The sequence below is a fragment of the Aquarana catesbeiana genome, linkage group LG09 (genome assembly GCF_042186555.1).
Source record: "Aquarana catesbeiana isolate 2022-GZ linkage group LG09, ASM4218655v1, whole genome shotgun sequence".
Classification (NCBI taxonomy): domain Eukaryota; kingdom Metazoa; phylum Chordata; class Amphibia; order Anura; family Ranidae; genus Aquarana; species Aquarana catesbeiana.
Genome location: NC_133332.1, coordinates 93,957,267 through 93,980,590, shown reverse-complemented (window position 1 = coordinate 93,980,590; position 23,324 = coordinate 93,957,267). Strand labels below are relative to the sequence as shown.

General features: G+C 41.0%; 1 protein-coding gene across 3 annotated transcripts in view; it reads right to left on the bottom strand.

Moving 5' to 3' along the window:
- Positions 1-23,324, bottom strand: part of CCDC9 (coiled-coil domain containing 9) — a 140,351-nt gene that overhangs the window by 18,481 nt on the left and 98,546 nt on the right. For all 3 annotated transcript variants that reach the window (XM_073599010.1, XM_073599011.1, XM_073599012.1), the window contains one exon: positions 14,791-14,978. In XM_073599010.1, coding sequence (XP_073455111.1) covers positions 14,791-14,978 — 188 coding nt within the window. The remainder of the gene's footprint in view (positions 1-14,790; positions 14,979-23,324) is intronic.

Here is a 23,324-nt window from a genome sequence, read left to right as displayed (position 1 = left end):
ATCCCATCTGTGGACGTCATATGACTATGGGCGGGTAGGGAAGTGGTTAAATAAGGAACTTTGAAGCAAAATAAGGGTCAGTGCCCATCTGCAGCCTCACCATTGCCATCAATGCAGCCTGATCAATGCCCATCTGCAGCCTCACAAGTGCCATCAATGTAGCAGCCTCACCATTGCCATCATCGCAGCAGCCTCACCATTACCTTCAATGCAGCAGCCTTGCCAATGCCATCAGTGCAGACTGATCGATGCCCATCTGCAGCCTAGAGGGGACAGGGAGGGGGGCGGGACGAGCGCCGACAGATTACATACAGTGAGAATCTCCTATGATAGACAGAACAGTAGTCCAATGGCAGCCCAGGAGATGGGACTTCTTATTACAGAGGCCGCCAAGTAAACAGAGGATTCTCACTGTATGTAATCTGACGGCGCTCGTCCCACCCCCTCCCTGTCCCCTTCGAGGCAGCTAAAATTGAAGTATTGGCGTATAACACGCACACGCTATTTGCACCCGATTTTCATGGTGAAAAAGTGAGTGTTATACGCCAATAAATACAGTATTTATTTTTACTAGGAATGGCCGCGACTTATAACGGGATTGCGATATTGCAGCGGACACTAACTGACAGTTTTGACACTATTTGGGAACCAGTGACACTAAAAATATGCACTGTCACTGTACTAATGACACTGGCTGGGGAGGGGTTAACATCAGGGGACCATAAAAGGGTTAACTATGTGCCTAGCCAGTGTTTTACTAAACTGTGGGAGATGCTTTTACTAGGTGAAGACATGGATCCTGATCCCTGCTTTCCAGAGACACAGGATCCACGCCTTCTCTGCTGTCAGAATGGCAATCTGCTTGTTTACATACATAGGCAGATCGCCGTTCTGTCTCTCTAGCTGATAATCGGCGGGTACTGGCAGTCATTGAGTCCGTGGTACCCGCCGATCAGCTCCTGCTGTGTATAATCACAGTGGGAGCGAGCCGCCAACAGCACACATTTGTGCTCCCTACCCAGAAGTGCAGGATTATGTATACATATATACGTGATCCTGCGCACAGCTGCCACCCTGTAGCAGGAGAACTGCTATAGGGCGGTCGCTAAGTGGTTAATTTATAGCATTTTGTCCACACCTGCCTTAAACTTGTTCATTATGGCCAATGTCTCCAATTTTCTTCTCATTCTCTATTCTCTGGGTTACATGAATCAGCCCCGTAGCTGGTTATGCAATCTGCAATGACAAATGGTCTGTTTTAATTGTCTACAAACTGGCTGTCAAGTAGTAGCACAATTCTCTGGTTGTCAGGACATATTACTTAGTCACCATGGAGACCTCTCTCACAGCAAGAGATTAATCATTGTATATCACGCAAGTAGGTACTCAAGGCAAAGGGATTTGAAGGATATCTGCTTGGACATGCAGCAGTTCACTAATTAGATAAATTGTATTTCCGTTGAGCTTCTTCAGATTTAAGGAAACCTGTAATGAGTGAAAAACAGAGGATGCGATTGTGGACATCTACTTCTGCCAGTGCAGGTTTCCTGGCTTTAATACAACCTATGTCCCTGCCCTGGAACAAGCACACAGTTAGTGAAGTCAAAACTCCCAATCTAAATACTTGTTTTAGATATCTGATGAGAAAGTATAATTAAGTATCGAAGCCTTTGAATCAGCATAACAGTAAGCCTAGATTCACACTGTAGCGATGCGGGAACCAGCGCGATTACAGCGCGGGTTCCAAAATCGCATCTCACACTGCCCTCTGCGAACCGCTGTGAGTGCCAATACAATGTTAATGACACCCTCAGATCGGTTCACAGATCGCAGCGCCAACAAATGTGAACCCAGGCCCAGGCAGCTGGTATTTTTAAAAAGATTTTTTTGTACATTTTCGTACTTGCAGACCGCCCACCGTACATATACTGCGGCAGGGCTGTCGTACCTAGTATGCGATCTGACACTTACGGGTCTGGGGCGTGTGCGCGTGCCACCGGCAACCGGTTCCCGCTGTGATCACACACAGTGGGAGCCCAGCGGCAGGTACCACAGACTCGACGTCCGCCGGCACCCGCCAATTATACAGTACACAGGCAGAATGCCAATCTACCTACGTAAACAAGGCAGATTGCCATTCTGTCAATAAGGAAGGTATTGATCCTGTGTTCCTGCAAAGCAGGAAATGGATCAATTCCTTCCCCTAGTCAAAGTACCTCCCACCTCCTTTTCTCCCCAGTGAGAAAGCACAGGCTAGGCACACAGTTAACCCTTTGATCGCCCCTGATGTTAACCCCTTTCCAGTCAGTGTCATTAGTACAGTGACAGTGCATATTTTTAGCACTGATCACTGTATTAATGTCACTGGTCCCCAGAAAATGTCGACAGTGTCAGTTAGTGTCAGAGTGTCCGCTGCAATATCACAGTCCTGCTAATAGTAGCTGATCACCGCCATTACCATTAAGAAAGTAATAAATAAATAAATATATATATCCCATAGTTTGTAGACGCTATACCTTTTGCGCAAACCAATCAATATACGCTTATTGGGATTTTTTTTACCACAAATATGTGGCAGAAAACATATTGGCTTAAATTGATGAAGAAATGTAATGTTTTAAAATAAATTTTATTGGATAGGTTTTATAGCAGAAAGTAAAAAATATTGGATTGTTTTTTTTCAAAATTGTCGGTCTTTTTTTGTTTATAGCACAAAAAAATAAAAACTGCAGAGGTGATCAAATAACACCAAAAGAAAGTTCTATTTGGGGGAAAAATGGTGCAGGGACCTTTTTTTCTCACACTGGAATCGGATCGCATGGGTGTTCTCACCCATGCAATCTGATTCCGATGCGAGTTCACAGTTCGCACTGTCATCTGTGAACTGATCTGGGGGTGTCATTAACATTGTATTGCCACTCGCAGCAGTTCGCAGAGGGCAGTGTGAATCGCCTGCGGGAGAGATGCGATGTGGGAACTGGCGCTGTAATCGCTACAGTGTGAATCCAGGCTTACTGTTATTCTGATTCAAAGGCTTCAATACTTAATTATATTTTCTCATCACATATCTAAAACAAGTAGGGCTCCTTCACACGGACGTGTCCGTGTACGGAGCCCGCTCTGATCAGCGGGGGATCACTCCGTCCATCCCCGCTGAGCAGGCAGATGACAAGTGTGCAGCGACGGACCTGTCAGAGCGCCGCTCTCCCCTATGTGGGATCGGATGACGACGGACCGTAGAGTCCGTCATCACCCGATCCGATCCGCAGACGGATGGAAAAGTAGGTTTTTCCTCTGTCACACTTTTTCGGATCGGAGTGGGTCGGATGTCAGCGGACATGTCACCGCTGACATCCGACGCTCCATAGACCTCCATGGAGTGTCCATTCAGGTCCACCTGAAAAACTGACAGGTGGACCTGAACGGATCAGCCATGTGAAAGAGGCTGTATTCAGATCGGGAGTTTTGACTTCACTAACTGTGTGCTTGTTCCAGGGCAGGGACATAGGTTGTATTAAAGCCAGGAAACCTGCACTGGCAGAAGTAGATGTCCACAATCGCATCCTCTGTTTTTCACTTATTACAGGTTTCCTTAAATCTGAAGAAGCTCAACGGAAACACAATTTATCTAATTAGTGAACTACTGCTTTATCTACCTTCTTTCCTTCCTTCCTTCTCTCCCCTCTTTTCTTTCTTTCTTTCTTTCTTTCTTTCTTTCTTTCTTTCTTTCTTTCTTTCTTTCTTTCTTTCCTTCTTTCCTTCCTTCCTTCCTTCCTTCCTTCCTTCCTTCCTTCCTTCCTTCCTTCCTTCCTTCCTTCCTTCCTTTCTCTTTCTTTCTTTCTTTCTTTCTTTCTTTCTTTTCTCCCTTTCTTTTTGCCTCAATCCCTCTCTTCCTTCTCCCCCATCCCTCTTTCATCTCAGAGTCTAACCCCACCCCCTTAAAGCCACGCCCAATATTTAGTTTAGACCACGCCCCCTTTCTCCGCTACAGCGCGCTTAGCATGCCGCATTTTTCCACCCCCCCACTACACCACACCTACAAATGGATGCCCCACCCCCTAATTATATTAAGACTCCCTACAGACAAACAAGTGTCCCTATAAATTTTTTGAGAATGTTGACAACCATGTACACGGCTGCTTTGTACAACCAGGAAATGGCTGGAGATGCTCTGTCCTAGTTCTATATTATTTCACAGTGCATTCTGGGATACAGGAACCTGCAGTGCCTCTCCCCCAATGCCCAGCTAATACTTTATTAAACCTTCACTAAAAAGGCATAAATGGTCTAGGAGCTGTTAAGGTGCAGTTACAAAGCATTACTATTTAAATCAATGAAGGTGGCTGAGAGGTGTCGATGCCTTATGAAAGCGAAATAGTGTGCAGTTAACATCGAATATGCACTGCAACACACATATACTGTATATAGGGTCTTGCTGTGCATTACTGTAATTCACAATTAACACACGTTGTAATGCGATGGAACCCTAATGTGTAATGATGCCATCATGCATGCTTTTGTTTTCTGCATCTTCTATTTAAAGTGACACTAAACAATATTCTTAATCTCCAAAAATAATCCATACACATCCCTGTAATCCATTTTTTATAATATTTTTTCTCACTGTGTTTTTCTACCTCCTTGTAATGCCTTCCGTAAGCTCCCGAACCTCTGCTTTTCCCAGCCACCTCTCCATGCCACCTATCAGTGCCACCTATCAGTGCCCATCAGTGCCACCCATCAGTGCCTCCTGATCAGTGCTGCCTCATCAGTGCCGCCTATTAGTGCTCATCAGTGCCGTATCATCGGTGCCCATCAGTGCAGCCATAGGTGTACGCAAGGGGTGTGCCAGGTGTGCCTGGGCACACCCTAATCCTGGGGTTGGCAACCCATCAGTGGTGGGCAGCTGATAGGTAAACTGCAATCCTTCCTTGCCGACCCTCAGAACCTGCACAGGAGAGGTGGCGGGGGGTGGAATTTTGTGGAACTGATCTGTATTTTCCTCCTGCAGCAGCTGAAAGTAGGCTTCTCCTCCTCTTCTTCCCTTTGTCAACATTCAGCTGCCACAGGAGTAAAATATAGGGGATCGGTATTAATATATGCCACCCCTCCTTTCCCTGTTCCTCTTCCTTCTGTTGCCGGGATCCCCCATGTGCTCCCTTGCTCCCCCTTCCCGCCATTGTTTCAGGATGGAGAGTGGGGAAGAGGCCGGTAAATATGTCAAACGCATATGTGTTGGAGCTTTTGGGTGCACACCCTAATGCAAGAGGCTGCGCACACCTATGAGTGCAGCCTATCAGTGCCCACTCATCAGTGCCCATCTGTGAAGAGGAAAAATTACCTGTTTGCAAAATGTTATAACAAAATATGAAAAACGTTTTGTTTTTTTGTTTTTCAAAGTTTTTGGGGTTTTTTTGTTAGCAAAAAATAAAAAACGCAGTGGTGATTAAATACCACCAATAGAAAGCTCTATTTGTGTGAAAAAAAATGATACAAATGTAAGTTGGGTACAGTGTTGCATGACCGCACAATTCAAAATGTGAGAGTGCTGAAAGCTGGAAATTGGCCTGGTCAGGAAGGTGGTAAAGGTGCCCAGTAAGCAAGTGGTTAATATGGAATAGAAAGTATTAGTTATCTGCAGGGATGGAGGAAAGGCTAATGTATTACAATGGACTAGCATACTAAAAAGAGTTATGTAACGACACTGCATCGTGCTTCAGTCATGTAAATACTACATTATTTATTTACAGTCATGACCACAGCCACAATAAATATTTTAATACTGTATAGGAGTGTTGTCATCCATCCAATCCATCCATACTGTATAAGAGGGTTGTCACCCATCCAAATTCCTGTTGACGTTTACATGAACATTCCAGTAAATTACGAGGCCTGACACAGTTTACCAGCTCTATCTCATAAAAATGACAGATAATTGAGCAATTAACTAGAAAATAATAGACAGTTGCGTGTCTTTGAAGGTTTACCACTGAAGCCCTTACTGGCAAATTGGCTATATGTACATTTCACCCCTTTCTAAAGAAGAAAGCCAACCAGAAATCATATATTTAAAAGTTCAGGTGTGCTTTTACACTGTAAACCTGAACAAGTTCCGCTTGATTTTTGTTGTACCCAAAGATGAATCCCAGCTGCAACGTGGACCCACTTTACACTGCCTGGCTCTCTCTGCTGTGCTGGGCAGTTTTTCTATCTGTTTGCCCCTACACTGCAGCACAGGTACAACGATCAGCTCTATAGCGAGTAATAGGAGAATCTCCTATTACTCGCTATAGAGCTTGCAGCTGCACCTCCACACTGCAACACAAGCACCAAGGGGTATATACACAGTCAGGCACAGCAGAGAGAGTGAGGGAGTGTATAGTGGGTCCGAACTACAGCTGAGGTCTGTCTTTGGATATAAGGCCCCTTTCACACTTGTATGGCCTGAAAGTCACGTGACTTTGACGTGACTTGAAGCAATGCCTGTGTAATCTTGAGGTCTATGAACCTCAAGTCGCATCAAAGTCAGACCAAAGTAGTGATGTGACTTGAGGTCGCACAGATATGAATGGTACTCATTGGAAATCATGGGGTATTTAGTATTAAAGTACTGTACCTGTATTTTTAGTTGATCAGGCAGATTAAACCCTGGTTTCTTATAAGACTTGTACACCATAGAAGGGTGCTCTTGGGTGAGATGATCTTTGCTCCACCTTATACTACGCAGTAATGTCAAACTCATACTCCCCAACCTTGATTTCACATCAGATTAATGGCTACTGCAGCCTAATATTGCAGCTTGGTCAAAGCAGTCAAAGTGGTTGTAAACCCTTACTTATACCCAGTGAAGTGACTGGCCTCCAGAGATACAGAGGGATGAAAGAAATCCTCCTACATAAGTTATACCTGTTTATCTCTTCATCTGTTCAAAGTTCAGAATTTATACAGCTTGTCTGAGATGTCAGGAAAAAGGGTGTAGAAAGCTGAAATTACACTCTGCAGAGCTAAGGAGAGTTCTGAGACCTGATTGGACAGAAGTGACATACCCCCCTTCACAAAGCACGGGGGGATAGAGCTGAGACTGTCAATCAGCTGTAGCTTCCTCCCCTGTCACCATTTTTCTCTTGGTGTCTGGAAAACTTGTCAGAAGTGACTCATGCTGATAGCAGAGGAACAAGGCAGCAGACAGAAATGACACTTATTGCTCTGGATTGAGACAAGTACACATTATACAGTGCCTTGAAAAAGTATTCATACCCTATTTTCCGGCGTATAAGACGACCTTTTACACTTAAAAAAAACGGGCAAGAATTGGGGGTCGTCTTATACGCCGGGTATAAAATACAGTCGGCTGTATGTCAGCCCGTCGGATGTGCGGTAATACTGTATGTAGCTTCGGCTACATACAGTATACACCTCTGAGCCAATCCCGGCGAGCGATGTATTCCAATAATGAATACAGAGCCTGCTTGGTAATGACCTCTTCCAATCCGAGCAGGCTACATACAGTAGCCTGCTTGGATTGGCTTTGAGAGTCAGAGAGGCGCGGGTTGATGATGTTACAGCCTCTGCCAATCCGAGCAGGCTTTGTATTCATTATTAGAATACATCGCTCGCCGTTATTGGCTCAGCGCGGTATGGCACCAAGAAGGAAATATAGGCAATCTGAAGCCTCGGAAGGGGGGTCATCCTATACAGTGAGTATTATGCAAAAACTGTAGAAATACAGTAGAATCGGGGGTTCGTCTTATACACCGGAAAATACGGTACTCCTTGAAATTTTCCACATTTTGTCATGTTACAACCAAAAAAGTTGGCCATTCTAACACATGAATATGCTTTGATCTAAACCATTCCATTGTAGCTCTGGCTGTATGTTTAAAGCCGTTGTCTTGCTGGAAGGTGAACCTCCACCCCAGTCTCAAGTCTTTTGCAGACTCTAACAGGTTTTCTTCTAATGCCCCGTACACACGAGCGGAATTTCCGTCTGAAAAATCTTGGATGGTTTTTCCGACGGAATTCCGCTCAAGTTTGGCTTGCATACACACGGTCACACAAGTTCTCTGAACTTTCGACCGTCAAGAACGCGGTGACGTACAACACTACGACGAGCCGTGAAAATGAAGTCCACTGCTTCCGAGCATGCGTCAAATTGTTTCCGAGCATGCGTGATTTTTTGCGCGTCCGAATTGCATACAGACTAACGCATTTTCGGATAGGACTTTTTCCGAGCAAAAAATAGAGAACCTGCTCTCAATCTTTTGCTGGCTGGAATTCTGCCAGCAAAAGTCCAATGGAGCATACACACGGTCGGAATTTCTGACCAAAAGCTCACATCCAACTTTTGCTGGCAGAATTTCTGATCGTGTGTAGGGGGCATTAGGTTGCCCTGTATTTGTCTCCATCCATTTTCCGATCAGCATCACCAGCTTCCCGGGCCCTGCTGAAGAAAAGCATCCCCACAACATGATGCTGCCACTACCAAGTTACATGGTGGGGATGGAGTGTTCAGGGTGATGTGCAGTGTTAGTTTTGCTTTTAGGCCAAAAAGTTGAATTTTGGTCTCATCTGACCAGAGCACCTTCTTCCACGTGTTTGCTGTGTTCCCCATATGGCTTCTCACAAACTGCAAACGGGACTTCTTATGGCTTTATTCCAACAATGGCTTTCTTCTTGCCACTTTGTGTTGGTCTATCACATAAAATCCTAATAAAATACATTTACGTTTTTGGTTGTAACATGACAAAATGTGGCAAATTTCAAAGGGTATGAATACTTTTTCAAGGCACTGTAGAGAGATATGCTTTGTTCATAATGCATGTCTGAGGTTTACAACCATTTTAACATATTCCACTACATGTATTAGGAGCTTATAAAAACACCTGAGGGAGAGCCAACCCATTAGCATCCAGTTGGGTAGATTTTTTTTTGTGAGCTTACTACTGAAAAAACAGTCTATTTTCACAAAATATTATTATACTATGTACTATTGAACTACTGGATGCACTAATAATTTTCCTACCACTCCCAAATAAGACCAAATTATTAACATATTATTATTATTAATTTAACACTGTTCTAGGAAAGATGGATCTTTAAAGTAAATGTCTGGTCCAGGGATTGACCACTGACCACTCATGTCACTGTCATTATTGCACCCTGGTCCTAAGATGGACTGACCCATTATAATGTCACTGTTATTATTACACTCTGGTCCTAGAAGGGCCCTAACCCATTGCAATGTCTTTATCATTATTAGACTCTGGTCCTAGAAGAGACTGACCCATTATGTCACTGGTTTTAGTGCACTCTGGTCCTAGGAGGGACTGACTCATTATCATATCACTGTCCTTAATATGCTAAGTTCCTAGGGAGAAAAATATGTCAGATGGCTGCCAGACTAACTGGCCTCCTTTCTGGAAGGAAAAGTGTGTGGAAAGGGTATTTAGGTGGTCACCCTTCTAGAAGTGTGCAACTTGCTTTATGACTGTGAAGGTTTTTAAAGGGGTTGAAAAGTCAGAAGGTTTTTTTTACCTTAAAGTGGATGTAAACCCACTCTCATCCTTTCTAAACTGTCATAGTGGTTATTTATAAGCATATACATGCCTTCTGCGTGTATCATTACCTGTCAAATGTCTCCTATCTGTCTGTTATGAGACCCGAAAAACTGCATATTCTGTGGGTGGGTCTGTTGTCCGGAGCTCGGTGGGTGGAGTCATGATGTCAGTAGACTCCCCGCCCACCTCTACGCTTCCCTTGTCAACATGCATTTTCTGCTGAACACTGAACTTCTGCTATGATCACTAACATCCAGTCAAAACCCAGAAAAGTCACCACATGACTTCAGTATGCCCAATCATGCTGAGGTGTGGAGCAGCCAATCCTGGGAGAGCTGGAGAGGAACGGAGGAGGGGATCTGAAGTACAAAGAATGTTTCTCTCAGGCTTCTGCATGATATATGTAAATCACCTTTCACTCACAGCAAAGGGGAGAAACAGACTCCTATTTCTCTGTCTGTCCATTTTTATCTCACTGAAAAAGATAAGAGGACTGCTCAGAGCTAGATTAACTCTTCTTGGCAAGACTGGGCACAGATGACATGAAATCCTATGCTGTACAAGGTGCAAGTCTTAATTAAAAAAAAAATGGGGTTTACATCCACTTTAATGCATTCTATGCATTAAGATAAAAAGCCTTCTGTTTTCAGCAGCCCCCCTAATACTTACCCGAGCCCCATCTCTGTCTAGCGATATCCACCAGTGTCTCGGCTGCCCGAGACTTTCCCTCCTGATTGGCTGAGACACAGCAGTGGCGTCCTTGGCTCCCGCTGCTGTCAATCAAAGTCAACTAACCAATCTGGAGAGAGAGGGGCCGGGCCGCGGTCCCGTGTCTGAATGGACACAGGGAACTGTGACTTGTCTCGGGTGTCCCCATAGCAAGCTGCTAGCTGTGGGGGCACTCGACAGGAGGGAGTGGCCAGGAGCACAGAAGAAGGACCTGAGAAGAGGAGGATCAGGGCTGCTCTATACAAATCCACTGTACAAAGCAGGTTAGTATAATACGTTTGTTATTTTTATAGAAAAAAAAAAAAGACGAGACTTTACAATCACTTTAAGTTGTAATCAGTCCAGTTATAAGTGTAGTGGTGGAGTATCAGTTCAAAGGGTGTGAATGACAGGTGTACAGCTAGCTGTCTGTCCATGTAATTTTGCAGGTGTCTATTACAGTCATGTACAGCACAGAAAATAGTTGCAATTACAAATGTTTAGGCATTCTCATGTTTATTTCTTTTGTTTGTATTGGTATGAAAAGCGGAGAAACAAAAAGCCAAATCTGACACATTTCACACAAAACTCCAAAAATGGACTGGACAAAATTATTGACACCCTCAGTTTAACTACTTAAGGACCAAGCCTATTTTTGAAACTTGATGTTTACAAGTTAAAATCATTTTTTTTTTTGCTAGAAAATTACTTAGAACCCCAAACATTATATATAGATATATTTTTTCCAGACACCCTAGAGAATAAAATGGCGGTCGTTGCAATACTTTATGTCACACCGTATTTGCGCAGCGGTCTTCCAAGCGCAATTTTTTTGGAAAAAATACACTTTTTTGAATTAAGAATTAAGACAACAGTAAAGTTAGCCCAATTTTTTTATATTGTAAAAGATAATGTTACGCCGAGTAAATTGATACCCAACATGTCACGCTTCAAAATTGCGCCCGCTCGTGGGATGGTGACAAACTTTGACCCCTAAAAATCTCTATAGGCAACGTTTAAATATTTCTACAGGTTACCAGTTTTGAGTTACAGAGTAGGTCTTTTGCTAGAAGTATTGCTCTCGCTCGATCGCGACGATACCTGAACACAATTTTCATATGCGGGCGTGACTTATGTATGTGTTCGCTTCTGCGCGCGAGCTTGGCGGGACGGGGCGCTTTCAATTTTTTTTATTATTTATTTTACTTTTTATTTTTTATTTTACTGTCCTTTTAAAAAAGAATTTTGGGTCACTTTTATTCCTATTACAAGGAATGTAAACATCCTTTGTAATAGAAAAAAGCATGGGCGGACCTCTTAAATGTTAGATGTGGGGTTCGTCAAAAAGACCTCACATTTACACTTACATGCAATAAAAAATAAATAAATACTTTTTTTTTTTTTTTTAATTTCCCCTTTAAGACCATTGGGTGGAAGTGACTTTAACGTCGCTTCCGTCATCCAATGTTATGGAGCCGAGCGGGGGCCATCTTTCCCTCACTCGGCTCCATGTCTCAGAGGGGAGAGGAGCCGATCGTCTCGGCTCAGGTAAGTGGCGGAGACGACCGGAGCTCGTCGGGAGGGGGGGCACCTCTCCCGCCGCCAATAAAAGTGATCTTGCGGCGAATGCCGTCCACCATTTAAGAATATACCCTGGTTTTCTACGACAAATTACTAACGTACAACGACGGTGGGCAGTCCAGAAGTAGTTAATATTTGGTAGCACACCCCTTGGAAAAAAATAACTAAAATCAATCGCTTCCTGTAACCATCAATGAGTTTCTTACACCTCTCTACTGAAATTTCTGGAATTCTTTCTCCAACTGCTCCAGATCTCTCAGATTGGAAGGGTTCCTTTTCCCAACTGCTTTTTTTGAGATCTCTCCACAGGTGCAATATTTAGAGCTGGACCCATTGCTGGCCAGTTCAGTATTCTCAAGAGCTTTGTCTTAAACCATTTCTGGGTGCTTTTTGATGTGTTCTTTGGGTCATTGCCCTGCTGTAAGACCCATGACCTCTAATGGTGACCCAACTTTCTGACACTGGGCCCTACATTGCACCCCATAATTCTGTGGTAGTATTCAGATTTCATAATGCCATGCACACAGTCAAGACATCCAGTGCCCGAAGCAGCAAAACAACCCTAAAACATCAGTGAACCTCCACCATGTTTGACTGTAGGGACTGTATTCATTTCTTTAAAGCCCTCATTTCTTTTTCTGAAAACAGTAGAATGATGGGCTTTTCCAAAAAGCTGTCATTTTGTTTCATGTGTCCACAGCACATTCTCCCAAAAGGATTTTAGCTGCCTCAGGTAAGTTTTGGCAAATTCTTTGATCAATTTTTGTCTTTCGTCCATGTCCAGGGAGATTAGCTACAGTACCATGGGCTGTAAACTTCTTGACAATGTTGCGCAGAGTGGACACAGAAACAACCACTTACCGACCGGCTCCTGTACATATACGTCGGCAGTTTGAAGATGGATATCTCGGTAACGGCAGCAGGTGCTGCCACAACCGAGGTTTCCATCTTTAGAGCCGGCAGTTCTGTTTACGATAATGGTGGTCTCTGCGGCAGATTCACAGCGAGATCACCGTTATTGGTGGCGGGAGAGGCGCCACCCTCTTATCACCCTCTAGATCTCATATTTAAGAGGTCCTGCCATGCTTTTTTTCTATTACAAGGAATGTTTACATTCCTTGTAATAGGAATAAAAGTGACCCAATTAAAGAAAAAAAAAAAAAAAAACAGTGAAAAAATAAATAAAATCAAGAAGTAAAATAAATAAGAAAAATTTTTTTTTTTAAAGCGCCCCGTCCCGACGAGCTTGCATGTAGAAGCGAACGCATATGTGAGTAGCACCCGCATATGAAAACGGTGGTCAAACCACACATGTGAGGTATCGCCGTGATCAGTAGAGTGAGAGCAATAATTCTAGCCCTAGAACTCCTCTGTAACGCAAAACATGCAACCTGTAGAATTTTTTAAACATCGCCTATGGAGATTTTTGAGGGTAAAAGTTTGACGCCATTCCACGAGCGGGTGCAATTTTGAAGCATGACATGTTGGTAATCAGTTTACTCGACGTAACATTGTCTTTCACAATATAAAAAAAATGGACTAACTTTACTGTTGTTTTATTTTTTTATTCAAAAAAGTGAATTTTTTCCAAAAAAAGTGCGCTTGTAAGACCGCTGCGCAAATACGGTGCGAAAAAAGTATTGCAATGACCACCATTTTATTCTCTAGGGTATTAGAAAAAAAACAATATATAATGTTTGGGGGTTCTAAGTAATTTTCTAGCAAAAAAAAACTGTTTTAAACATGTAAACAACAAAATCTCAAAACGAGGCTAGTCCTTAAGTGCTTAAGATCTCTGGTGATGGACTTGTAACCTTGAGATTGTCCATGCTTTTCCACAATTTTTGTTCTCAAATCCTTAGACAATTCTTTGCTGCTCTTTCTCTTTTCCATGCTCTGTGAGGCTCACAGAGACATACAACAGAAAGGTTGAGTACATTTTTCACCATTTTAACTGGTTACCGGTGTGATTTCTATATTGTCAGCACCTGTTAATTGATACAGGTGAGTTTAATTACAAATTACAGGAGAATCACAAATTTGGAATGCAATTATTTCTTACAATTTTAAAAAGATGCCAATCATTTTGTTCAGTCCATCTTAGGAGTTTTGCATGGAATGTGTCAGATTTGGCTTTTTGTTTCTCCATTTTTTGTGTCCTACCAATACAAACAAAAGAAATGAACATGAGAATGCATAAACATTGGTAATTGCAACAATTTTCTGGGTGAAGTGGCACATTATCTGACAGAAATGCGGGGGTGCCAATATCTTTGGCCATGACTGTAGGTGTTTTGGTGGCTGTCGATTCTAGGATATGGCAACTGGTCATGATTCGAAAAATGGCAGTCATCAGTCACTAAAGAGGGTGAGTAGCCTTTCTCTAATAACTTAGAGCGTGCCCCTACAAATTCCTTGAGGGTGAGCCCCAAATGTAAAATCAACACCCTGCCGATTTGGCAGCTGCATAGACACAGCCATCTTCATTAAGTTCTTTAATGTGACAATTTCGGGATAGAGGAAGGTATGCTCTTTATGTTTCTAAAGACCAGTCACCCTCACTTCCTACCAGTGCTGTCTGCTGTTCACTTTATAATACCCATAACACAATACAATACTGATAAAAGAAATGATAGAGGGGTTGTCTACTTTCCTTTTCCTTTTTCTTCTAAAAAAATGTAAAATCACTTGTACCATGTAGAATTATATTACAGTACTGATAACGAATCTGCAAATACCACTCATTACCCCCCTACCCCAGTCCAAATCTGTATAAAGCAGCCATGCAGACAGACAGCTGTAGTGTATTAGTGTAGCAGTTCAGCAATATGGAGATTGCAGATGCAGGATGTTAATGTGCCATAAGAAGGAAGAGACGATGGGAGGATGGAAAGAGGAGACATGCACAGCCCATGATTCAGCGAGTGATCTTTCTGAAACAAACCGTCTCAAAGTCAGCAATGTGCACTGCTTTTATGGTTCCCTCCAGGTCTTCTGCCAGCGGGGTTGGCTCTTCTTTCACTGGCAGAGCCTCTTCCGTGGCTGGCGAGCTCTGTTCTTGGACTTGGGAAGCCTTTTCTACAGCTAACGAGGTCTCTGCTGGGACTGCTGAAATCTTTTCCAATCTCTCACCTTTAGAAAGCACAAGTATAATGAAAATTATATTTTGTAGTATTAACAGGATAAGAAAATCAATATTAGAAAACATAAGCACAAAGGCTTACTATACTGGAAGTATTCATTTTTCTAATATAGATTAGAAGATAAAGGGAAGCATCTCACTGTGTGCTATGGGCGTTTTTTTAAAGGTAAAATATAATGGTCATATATAATTATCATAATATCCTTAAAGTAAATGTATATTTAAATGTTAATATAAATGCTAATAGTCCAGGTGCTTAACCGGTCTGCCTTCAATCCAGACCTTTTATCAGTTGAAAATATCTAGAGCATCTTGAAACGAAAAATACAACAAGAAGAGTCAGGACTGTTGAGCAGTTTGAAACCTATATCAGGCAAAAATGGGACAACATTCCTCTTCCAAACCTCTAGCAACTGATCTCAATTACCAGATGTTTACAGAGTGTTGGTAAAAGAAGAGGGATTTAAACATGGCCCTGTCCCAACTTTTTTGAGACATGATGCTGCCATCAACAATTTTAACATATGATATGTTTTCTATTTTGTATTGTGAATAAAATATGGGTTTATGAGATTTTCAAATTATTCTGTTTTTATGTAGATTTTACACAGCAAGCCAACTTTTTTGGATTGGGATTGTATGATTTCTGCTGTAGGGGAGGGTCAGATTTCAGATTGGCTGATATTCCCCCTTAGCAAAGGTCACATGATCAGGCAGCTAAGCCTTAAGTTATCACATATGGGGGCAATAAGGAAATATTCTGCAGCATTTGCTTTAGGATTAATGTTTATTTTTACCATCAGAGCAACACAGTTAAAGCCGAACTCTTGGAAAATTTAAATGTATCCCTCGCAGTGGTTCTATGCCCACATTGCAAGGATTAATAGTTAATTTTGGAACTGAACATGAAAGGTTTTTGACCTCAATGCAGAGAATGCATTAAGGTAAAAAAACATTTACCTTTTAAAATCACTTTAAGCATAGTCCTCTAATTAACTAGTGTTTGATCTTTTTTTTTGTTATTACATTTTTTATTTTACTGAGATTCAGCATAACAATTAAATAAAAACCAAGACATATATCCATATATAACATTTGCATAATATCAAAGATTTTATATAAACATCTCAAAGTATTCTATTCATAAGTAGAAAAATAAGAAGATAAAAAAAAAAAATAAATAATAATAATAAAAAAATTAGAAAACAGGGGAAAAAAGGGGTGATCACTTCCCTTCTTAACATATAATCTATTATTAAGAGTTTACTCCGATACATCGCCAGTTAAGGAACCCAACCTTTCCAGCCTACCTGACTGTTCAGGTTCATAGTATCCCTCAGTTCGGCAGTCAGTCATTAAACCTATTTCAGTGAAGAAGGGGAGGGGGCAAAAAAAGGGAGATTTTTATATTATTAAATAACAAGGGAGTCCAAACCGACTCCTAAGTGACAGTACACCCAGTGAATGGTTTGGTGAATCTTAACTCTCGAGTCACCAAACTCAACGTGAAATCTTCTCAAAAAAAAAAAAACCCTAATCAAGAAACTTCCTAAACATTAACTCCTTTAAAATAAATATTGTATAAAATCTGTGGTATTTGTTATCCATTGTAGTGTGTGTGGGAGAAGAAGGGAAAGAAGAAAAGCAAAAAAAATGGGGGGGGGGGTGAGAGAAAAAATTCTAAAATTCATTGTGCACCTATTAGTGTAAAAATCAAAAATAAGTGTAAAAGGCCTCTGGGGACCACACTGCCACAAGGCGCCTATTTAAAATAACTGATAACTATCATTACCAGAAAAGGAGAAAAAAATAAGTGTAACGCACCTAGTGTAATACCCCCCTATACCCCCAAACTCCTAGAACAAGTGGCTAAAAAAAAATTACTTAATAAAATATTTTAATTCTATTCTCTTTTTTCTTTCCCTCCCTCTACCCGATCACACAGAGTGCATTATCTAACTAAAGTTAATGAGACCCTGGGAGGCTCAACGTGAACACGCATCACGCATACGCGATCTCATTTTAAACGGCAGTGGAGTTTCCAACTATTTCCCTGCTAGGATTTTTAATGCTTTTTTATGCAGTGTATGCTGTTGCTTTTACTTAATAAATTGGACTTGGTTTCTCTGCACTACTGGAGTTCCTTTTCTTTTAATATGGTTCATCTTCGCTGGATTGATTGCTGTATGAGGTATTCCTGGCACTACATCCTCTGAAACGTTCCTTGTTGTGGCTGACCGGCTGTCCAGGAAGGAGGCTAGTGGGACATCAGCTGAATCCCCTGTATGAGACCCCCAGTGATCCATACAGCTATACATCTCTACTAAGCCTGTTTTGACCCCCCTGAATAAGGGTGGTCGCAGGCTTTCCAGTAAGCCTCCATTACTCTATCACCCGGTGGTGGGCAGCACTAGTGGTTGAATATTGACCCAGAATTCTGCATTGAATAGTTCAATTTCTGCACTTTTTTTTCATTTTCACTTCACGAATATTTATTACACTTATGAATTTTTGTCTTTATAAGCACTTAATTCTTTTATTAATTTGATGGTATTTTATTGGAAGATAATCACTGTAGGATATCATAGGCCAATCGAGGATGTCTGTCATTCCATACAAATGAAACAAAGCCTTTCCGTAGACGTTTAAAAAAAATCTGTCGGAGTGTAATTGGTACCATATGTAGGATATAAATTATTGTGGGTAATATACTAATTTTAGGAGCACTCACCCTTCCAAACCATGTTAAATAATGGCCCTTCCATCTCTGCAGGTCCCCTATTACCCCTGTCAATAAAGAACTATACATAAGATCATATAAAAGTTTTGGGTCCGATGTAATATGTACCCCCAAATAAAACAAAGAGTCAATATTCCAAATAAAAAGACAGGAGTGTTGCAATTGTTGCCATAACTGAAGGGACGTGGCTAGGTAAGAGTATAGACTTCTCGAAGTTTATTTTAAAGTTAGATATGTTCAGACTTCAGAGCAGATATTGATGCCTGGGGGTGGAGAGATAGAATAATAGATTGTCAGCATATGCTGAAACTTTGTGTTCGACAGACCCAATACATATCCCAGATATCTCCATATTTCTCCTCACTTTACAGAGAAAAGGCTCCAATATCATAGCAAATAATAATAGGGAGAGCGAACACCCTTGCCTCGTGCCATTATGTATATAGAAATAGTCCGACAGTGTACCGTTCACCTTAACCCTAACTCTTGGATCTGCATATAGTGCTAGAACCCAGCCCATCATACGATCACCTAAATAGTAAATTAGAGGTCTGCGCTTAGGAGATTAAAGGGTTGCAGCCTCCCCCTAATTAGTTCCCACTGGGACCTATTTGAGTATAAAAAGAATGGGGATATGGTACTACCCTGTAGTGACGCAATTTATACGTTTAAATAAAAATAAAAATAAAAAGATCGAAAGTAAACAAATAGTGCAGAACCCAGTGTATCTATACACACTCTAAGGTGCAAATCTATATGATTAAACAGATTTTTAGTAAGTGGTATATAAGTGCGTGAAAATAATATAAGCATACAATACGCTAAATCACAAAAAACGCTAAATCTCAAAAGAAAAACACAAAAAAACAAAACAATTTTTTCAGTGCATCCACCCTTATTACAAACAGCGGTGATAGAACATGCTTGAGTGTGTAATCAATGTATGCGTTTATTCCAATTCCCTCTGCTCCTGGTGGGGTTAACTGTGAAACACATACTAAACTTATGCCAAAAAATGCGTGTATGTATACAATTATATAGTTAAAACACTAATTAGCTCATATAAAGTGTATTAAAAAGTCCAAACTGGGATTACAGAGGTATCTTCCCAACATGTGCAATCCAGGGTGTGATGTGTGAGCGTGACTCCGCCTTACGCGTTTCGTCAGAGGACATCTTTGACAACGTCCTCTGACGAAACGCGTTATGACTCCCTTTTACGCGTTTCATCAGAGGACGTCTTTGACAACGTCCTCTGACGAAACGCGTAAGGCAGAGTCACGCTCACGCGTCACACCCGGAAGCTCTGGCTGGAACGCAAGTTGGGACATATGCTAAAGGACTGGCTTCCTGGTCTCATCCTTGCTTACAGCCATGCTGCACTGGGTCTGCTGTTTTATCGTTTTATGGATTACAAATCTTTTAAAATAAACTGAGCTTACTTCACTACGGGAGTCCCCTGTTTCTTTTTGTCTGGAGGAGAGGACTGATTGGTGGTGCTAAGATACAGAGGGGTCCAGGTCTGGAGCGTATGCCGGAGCTCTGTATTGGATCGCTGGTGCAAGCTTGAGGAGGAGCGGAGTACAAAGCGGGACATCCAAGGGGACATCCATCCTAAGCCACCCACTCTATGCCCATTACCTCTGTAGGGGTGACTACTTCTGGTGAGTGGGGAAACACTGGGGGGCACCTGGAGTCACCAGTTTCTATGAGCACAGAAGTCACCGTTTTTTATCATTTATTTTTTTTCTGGATTGCACATGTTGGGAAGATACCCCTGTAATCCCGGCTTGGACTTTTTAATACACTTTATATGAGCTAATTAGTGTTTTAACTATATAATTGTATACATACACGCATTTTTTGGCATAAGTTTAGTATGTGTTTCACAGTTAACCTCACCAGGAGCAGAGGGAATTGGAATAAACGCATACATTGATTACACACTCAAGCATTTTCTATCACCGCTGTTTGCAATAAGGGTGGATGCACTGAAAAAATTGTTTTGTTTTCTTGTGTTTTTTTGAGATTTAGCATTTTTTGTGATTTAGCGTATTGTATGCTTATATTATTTTCACGCACTTATATACCACTTACTAAAAATCTGTTTAATCATATAGATTTGCACCTTAGAGTGTGTATAGATGCACTGGGTTCTGCACTATTTGTTTACTTTTGATCTTTTTATTTTTATTTTAATTTAACCGTATAAATTGCGTCACTACAGGGTAGCGCCATATCCCCATTTTTCCTTTTTATACGATCACCTAAGCCCACCCCCCTCAACACTTTGGTCATAAAGACCCAATTCACCCTATCAAATGCCTTTTCGGCATCCATCGATAATACAACTCTTGGGGTTTTATCAGGGCCATGTTGCATCCAGTGGAGAATATTAGTATTGTCTCTAGCTTCACGGCCCTTTATAAACCGTCTGATCTGGGTGAACTACCTTCACTATATGATCCTGTAATCGAAGGGCTAAGATCTTAGCTAGAAGTTTGGTGTGGGAACTAAGTAGGGAGATGGGTCTATAATTAGCACAATATTGCGGATCCTTCCCTGATTTAGGGAGTATTGTGATGGAAGCCAACAGGGCTTCTGGAGGCAAAGGATTAGAGGCATTAATTGAATTAAAGTAACTACATAATGGGGATGCTAATGTATAAATACATTTTTTTATAGTATGCGTTTGTCAGGCCATCCGGCCCCGGACTTTTGCTTACTGGCAAGGCCGATATTACTTTGCCCAGTTCATCAGTGGTAATTGGGTGTTCTATTTCTTTGATAACCACGGAGGGCAAAGCGGGCAGTGTCAAATCCTTGACATAATCTAGGATCTCATCAACCTGCTGTCCCTCCATGGCACTCGTAGAAGACGGCTGGATATTATACAAGGCCTTATAGAATCAATGAAATTCTGCCGCTATATATTGGGTTTCCACTATCTTTTTACTGTGAACCAGTAAATTATGAACGTGCCTGGAGTCCTGCTGCTTTTTAAGTTGTCTGGCCAGTAACCGGCGAAATTTATTCCCTTGTTCATAGAATCGGTGTGCAAAACATCTATACATATTTTTGATTTTACGGTCCAAACACTGTGAGAGACTACATCGTAATGTCGCTAGTTGTTGAGCATCTGCTGGGTCAAGATGGGTTTTATGTTTAGTCTCCAACTCATTAATTTTTTCCAACAGGTCTGCTATCTCTTCTGTTTTTCTTTTTTCCTTGTCAAAAGAAGTTTATTGAGTATACAATGTTATAAAGATACATAAAGTAAGTTTACAAGGATCTATAAAGTAAGCTCATTGTTTTACAGGAGGATTTATATAGGTAAATATCATGAAATTTCAAATATTAAACATTGGGTTCACGTAAACCTAAATTAAAGATATATATCATTTCCTTAGTTACTTTTGTAGGTATTTAAATGATTTATACCTACTATACATATTGTTTACAAGTAGAGTATATATAGGTCAAATAAATTCTGATAATGAGCTTTAATCGTAAGGTGGAGAAAAGGAAAGAGAAAGAAGAAAAAGGGTTAAAAGGTAGAGGTATGGTCCACAAGGTTGTCCCGCTCGTCAGTTTATTATTCTTTTTAGTTCTCTTTGAAGCCTTAGAATGGGTGTCTCTGTAAGTCATTTAATCTGTTACCATGGCAACAGGACAGAGTCATTGAAGTTTGACAGGAACTGTTGTTTTATCCAAGGATGCCAAAGTTTTTCAAATTTTGGAATTTGATTTTGATCGATGGCTACCATCTTAGCATGGGACATTGTATTATTCATTCTGTGAATTGTTTCTGCTAGTACCAATGTAGGAGATTTCCATGCCTTGGCCACTGTTTGTTTTGCAGCCGTTATTAGTTGGATCATAAGTTTGAATTGAGAGAGTGTTAACCATTCCGGTTTTAGATTAAGTAAAGTTAAATATGGATCTGGTTGTATTATTTTTTTAAATATTTTAGATGCAATCACGAAGACTTCCTTCCAGAAGGTTTGGATTACTGGGCACGTCCACCATATGTGTAAATATGTGCCTATTTCTGGGCATCCTCGAAAACAAAGAGCTGAGGTATTAGGTGAATATTTTGCCACTCTAGCGGGTACAAGGTACCAGCGAGTTAGGACTTTATAATTTGTCTCCAGTGCTAAGATGTTGGGTGAAGATGACTTAGATGTGAGCCATATGTTAGACCAGTCCGTGTCTTTTAAAGTTCGTCCCAGGTCCTCCTCCCACCTCTGAACGTAAGAGGGTCTATTAAGATTTGGTACTCCATATAATTGATTATAAAGTGATGAAATTGTACCTTTAGCAAATGGATCTTTTGTACAGATTGATTCAAAAATGGATAATTGGGATAATGGTGTATCCCCCTTTAGGAATGGTGTATAGAAATTTTTGATTTGGAGATATCTAAATATCTCAGAGTTTGGTAGATCATATTTTTCTCTAAGCGATGGGAATGAAAGGAATGATTTAGATGCTATGAAGTCATTTAGTGTCTGAATGCCTGATGTTGTCCAAGCTTTAAAAGAATTTGGGTAGATCCATGCCGGATAAAAGGCCGGATTTCTGATAAAAGAAAGGAGAGGATTGTGTGGAGATTGTAACTGATATTTGGTTTTTAGTTTATCCCAGAGAGATAAGAAGTGTTTAGTTATGGGATTATGAATTTTAAAGCGGTCTTTAGGATCAAGCCATAATAAATTTGATATTAATAGAGGGTCATTTTCTGAAGCCTCTATAAATACCCATAATGGGATTTCCTGTTTTGCATGGTATTTGGACAGACTGGCCAAATGTGCCGCTCTGTAGTAGTTAGTAAAATTAGGGTATCCCAGGCCTCCTTTATTTTTGGGAAGATGTAGTGTGTGTATAGGTATACGTGGTTTAGAAGAGCCCCATATAAACGAAGTTGCTCTTTTTTGTACTATTCTCAAAAAATAGGAAGGAATTGGAATAGGGAGGACTCTGAATAGATAAAGCAATTTGGGTAGAATAGTCATTTTGATTGCATTAATCTTCCCCATCCAGGATAAAGGAAGTTGCGACCACTGTTTTATTAGATTTGTGATCTGTCTTAATACAGGAGGATAATTGGTTGAGAATAAGTCAGAATGAGAGGCTGTTAAATGAATTCCAAGATATGGGATTGATTTTTCTGCCCATGTGAATGGGAGTGCAGCCCTAGCCGGGATCAATTCCATGTTTGTGAGTGAAATATTAAGCACTAGGCATTTCTTAGGATTAATCATAAGGCCGGATAGGGCTGCAAATCCATCAAGAGCTGGTATTAAGTTAGGACCAGAGACCTGTGGTGATGATAGAAAAAGTAATATATCGTCTGCAAATATACATAATTTGTGTGTAATACCTCCTACTTCAATGCCAGTTATAGTTTGGTTTGTTCTGATATATTGGGCCATGGGTTCGAGTATAAGGGCAAATAATAAGGGAGATAATGGGCAACCCTGTCGGGTACCTCTTTTGATATTAAAGGCTTCAGATTTGTATCCAGCATATTTTATATAGGCTTTGGGTTTATTATATAATGCTTTAATCCATGTTAAAAAGTGGGGTCCAAAAC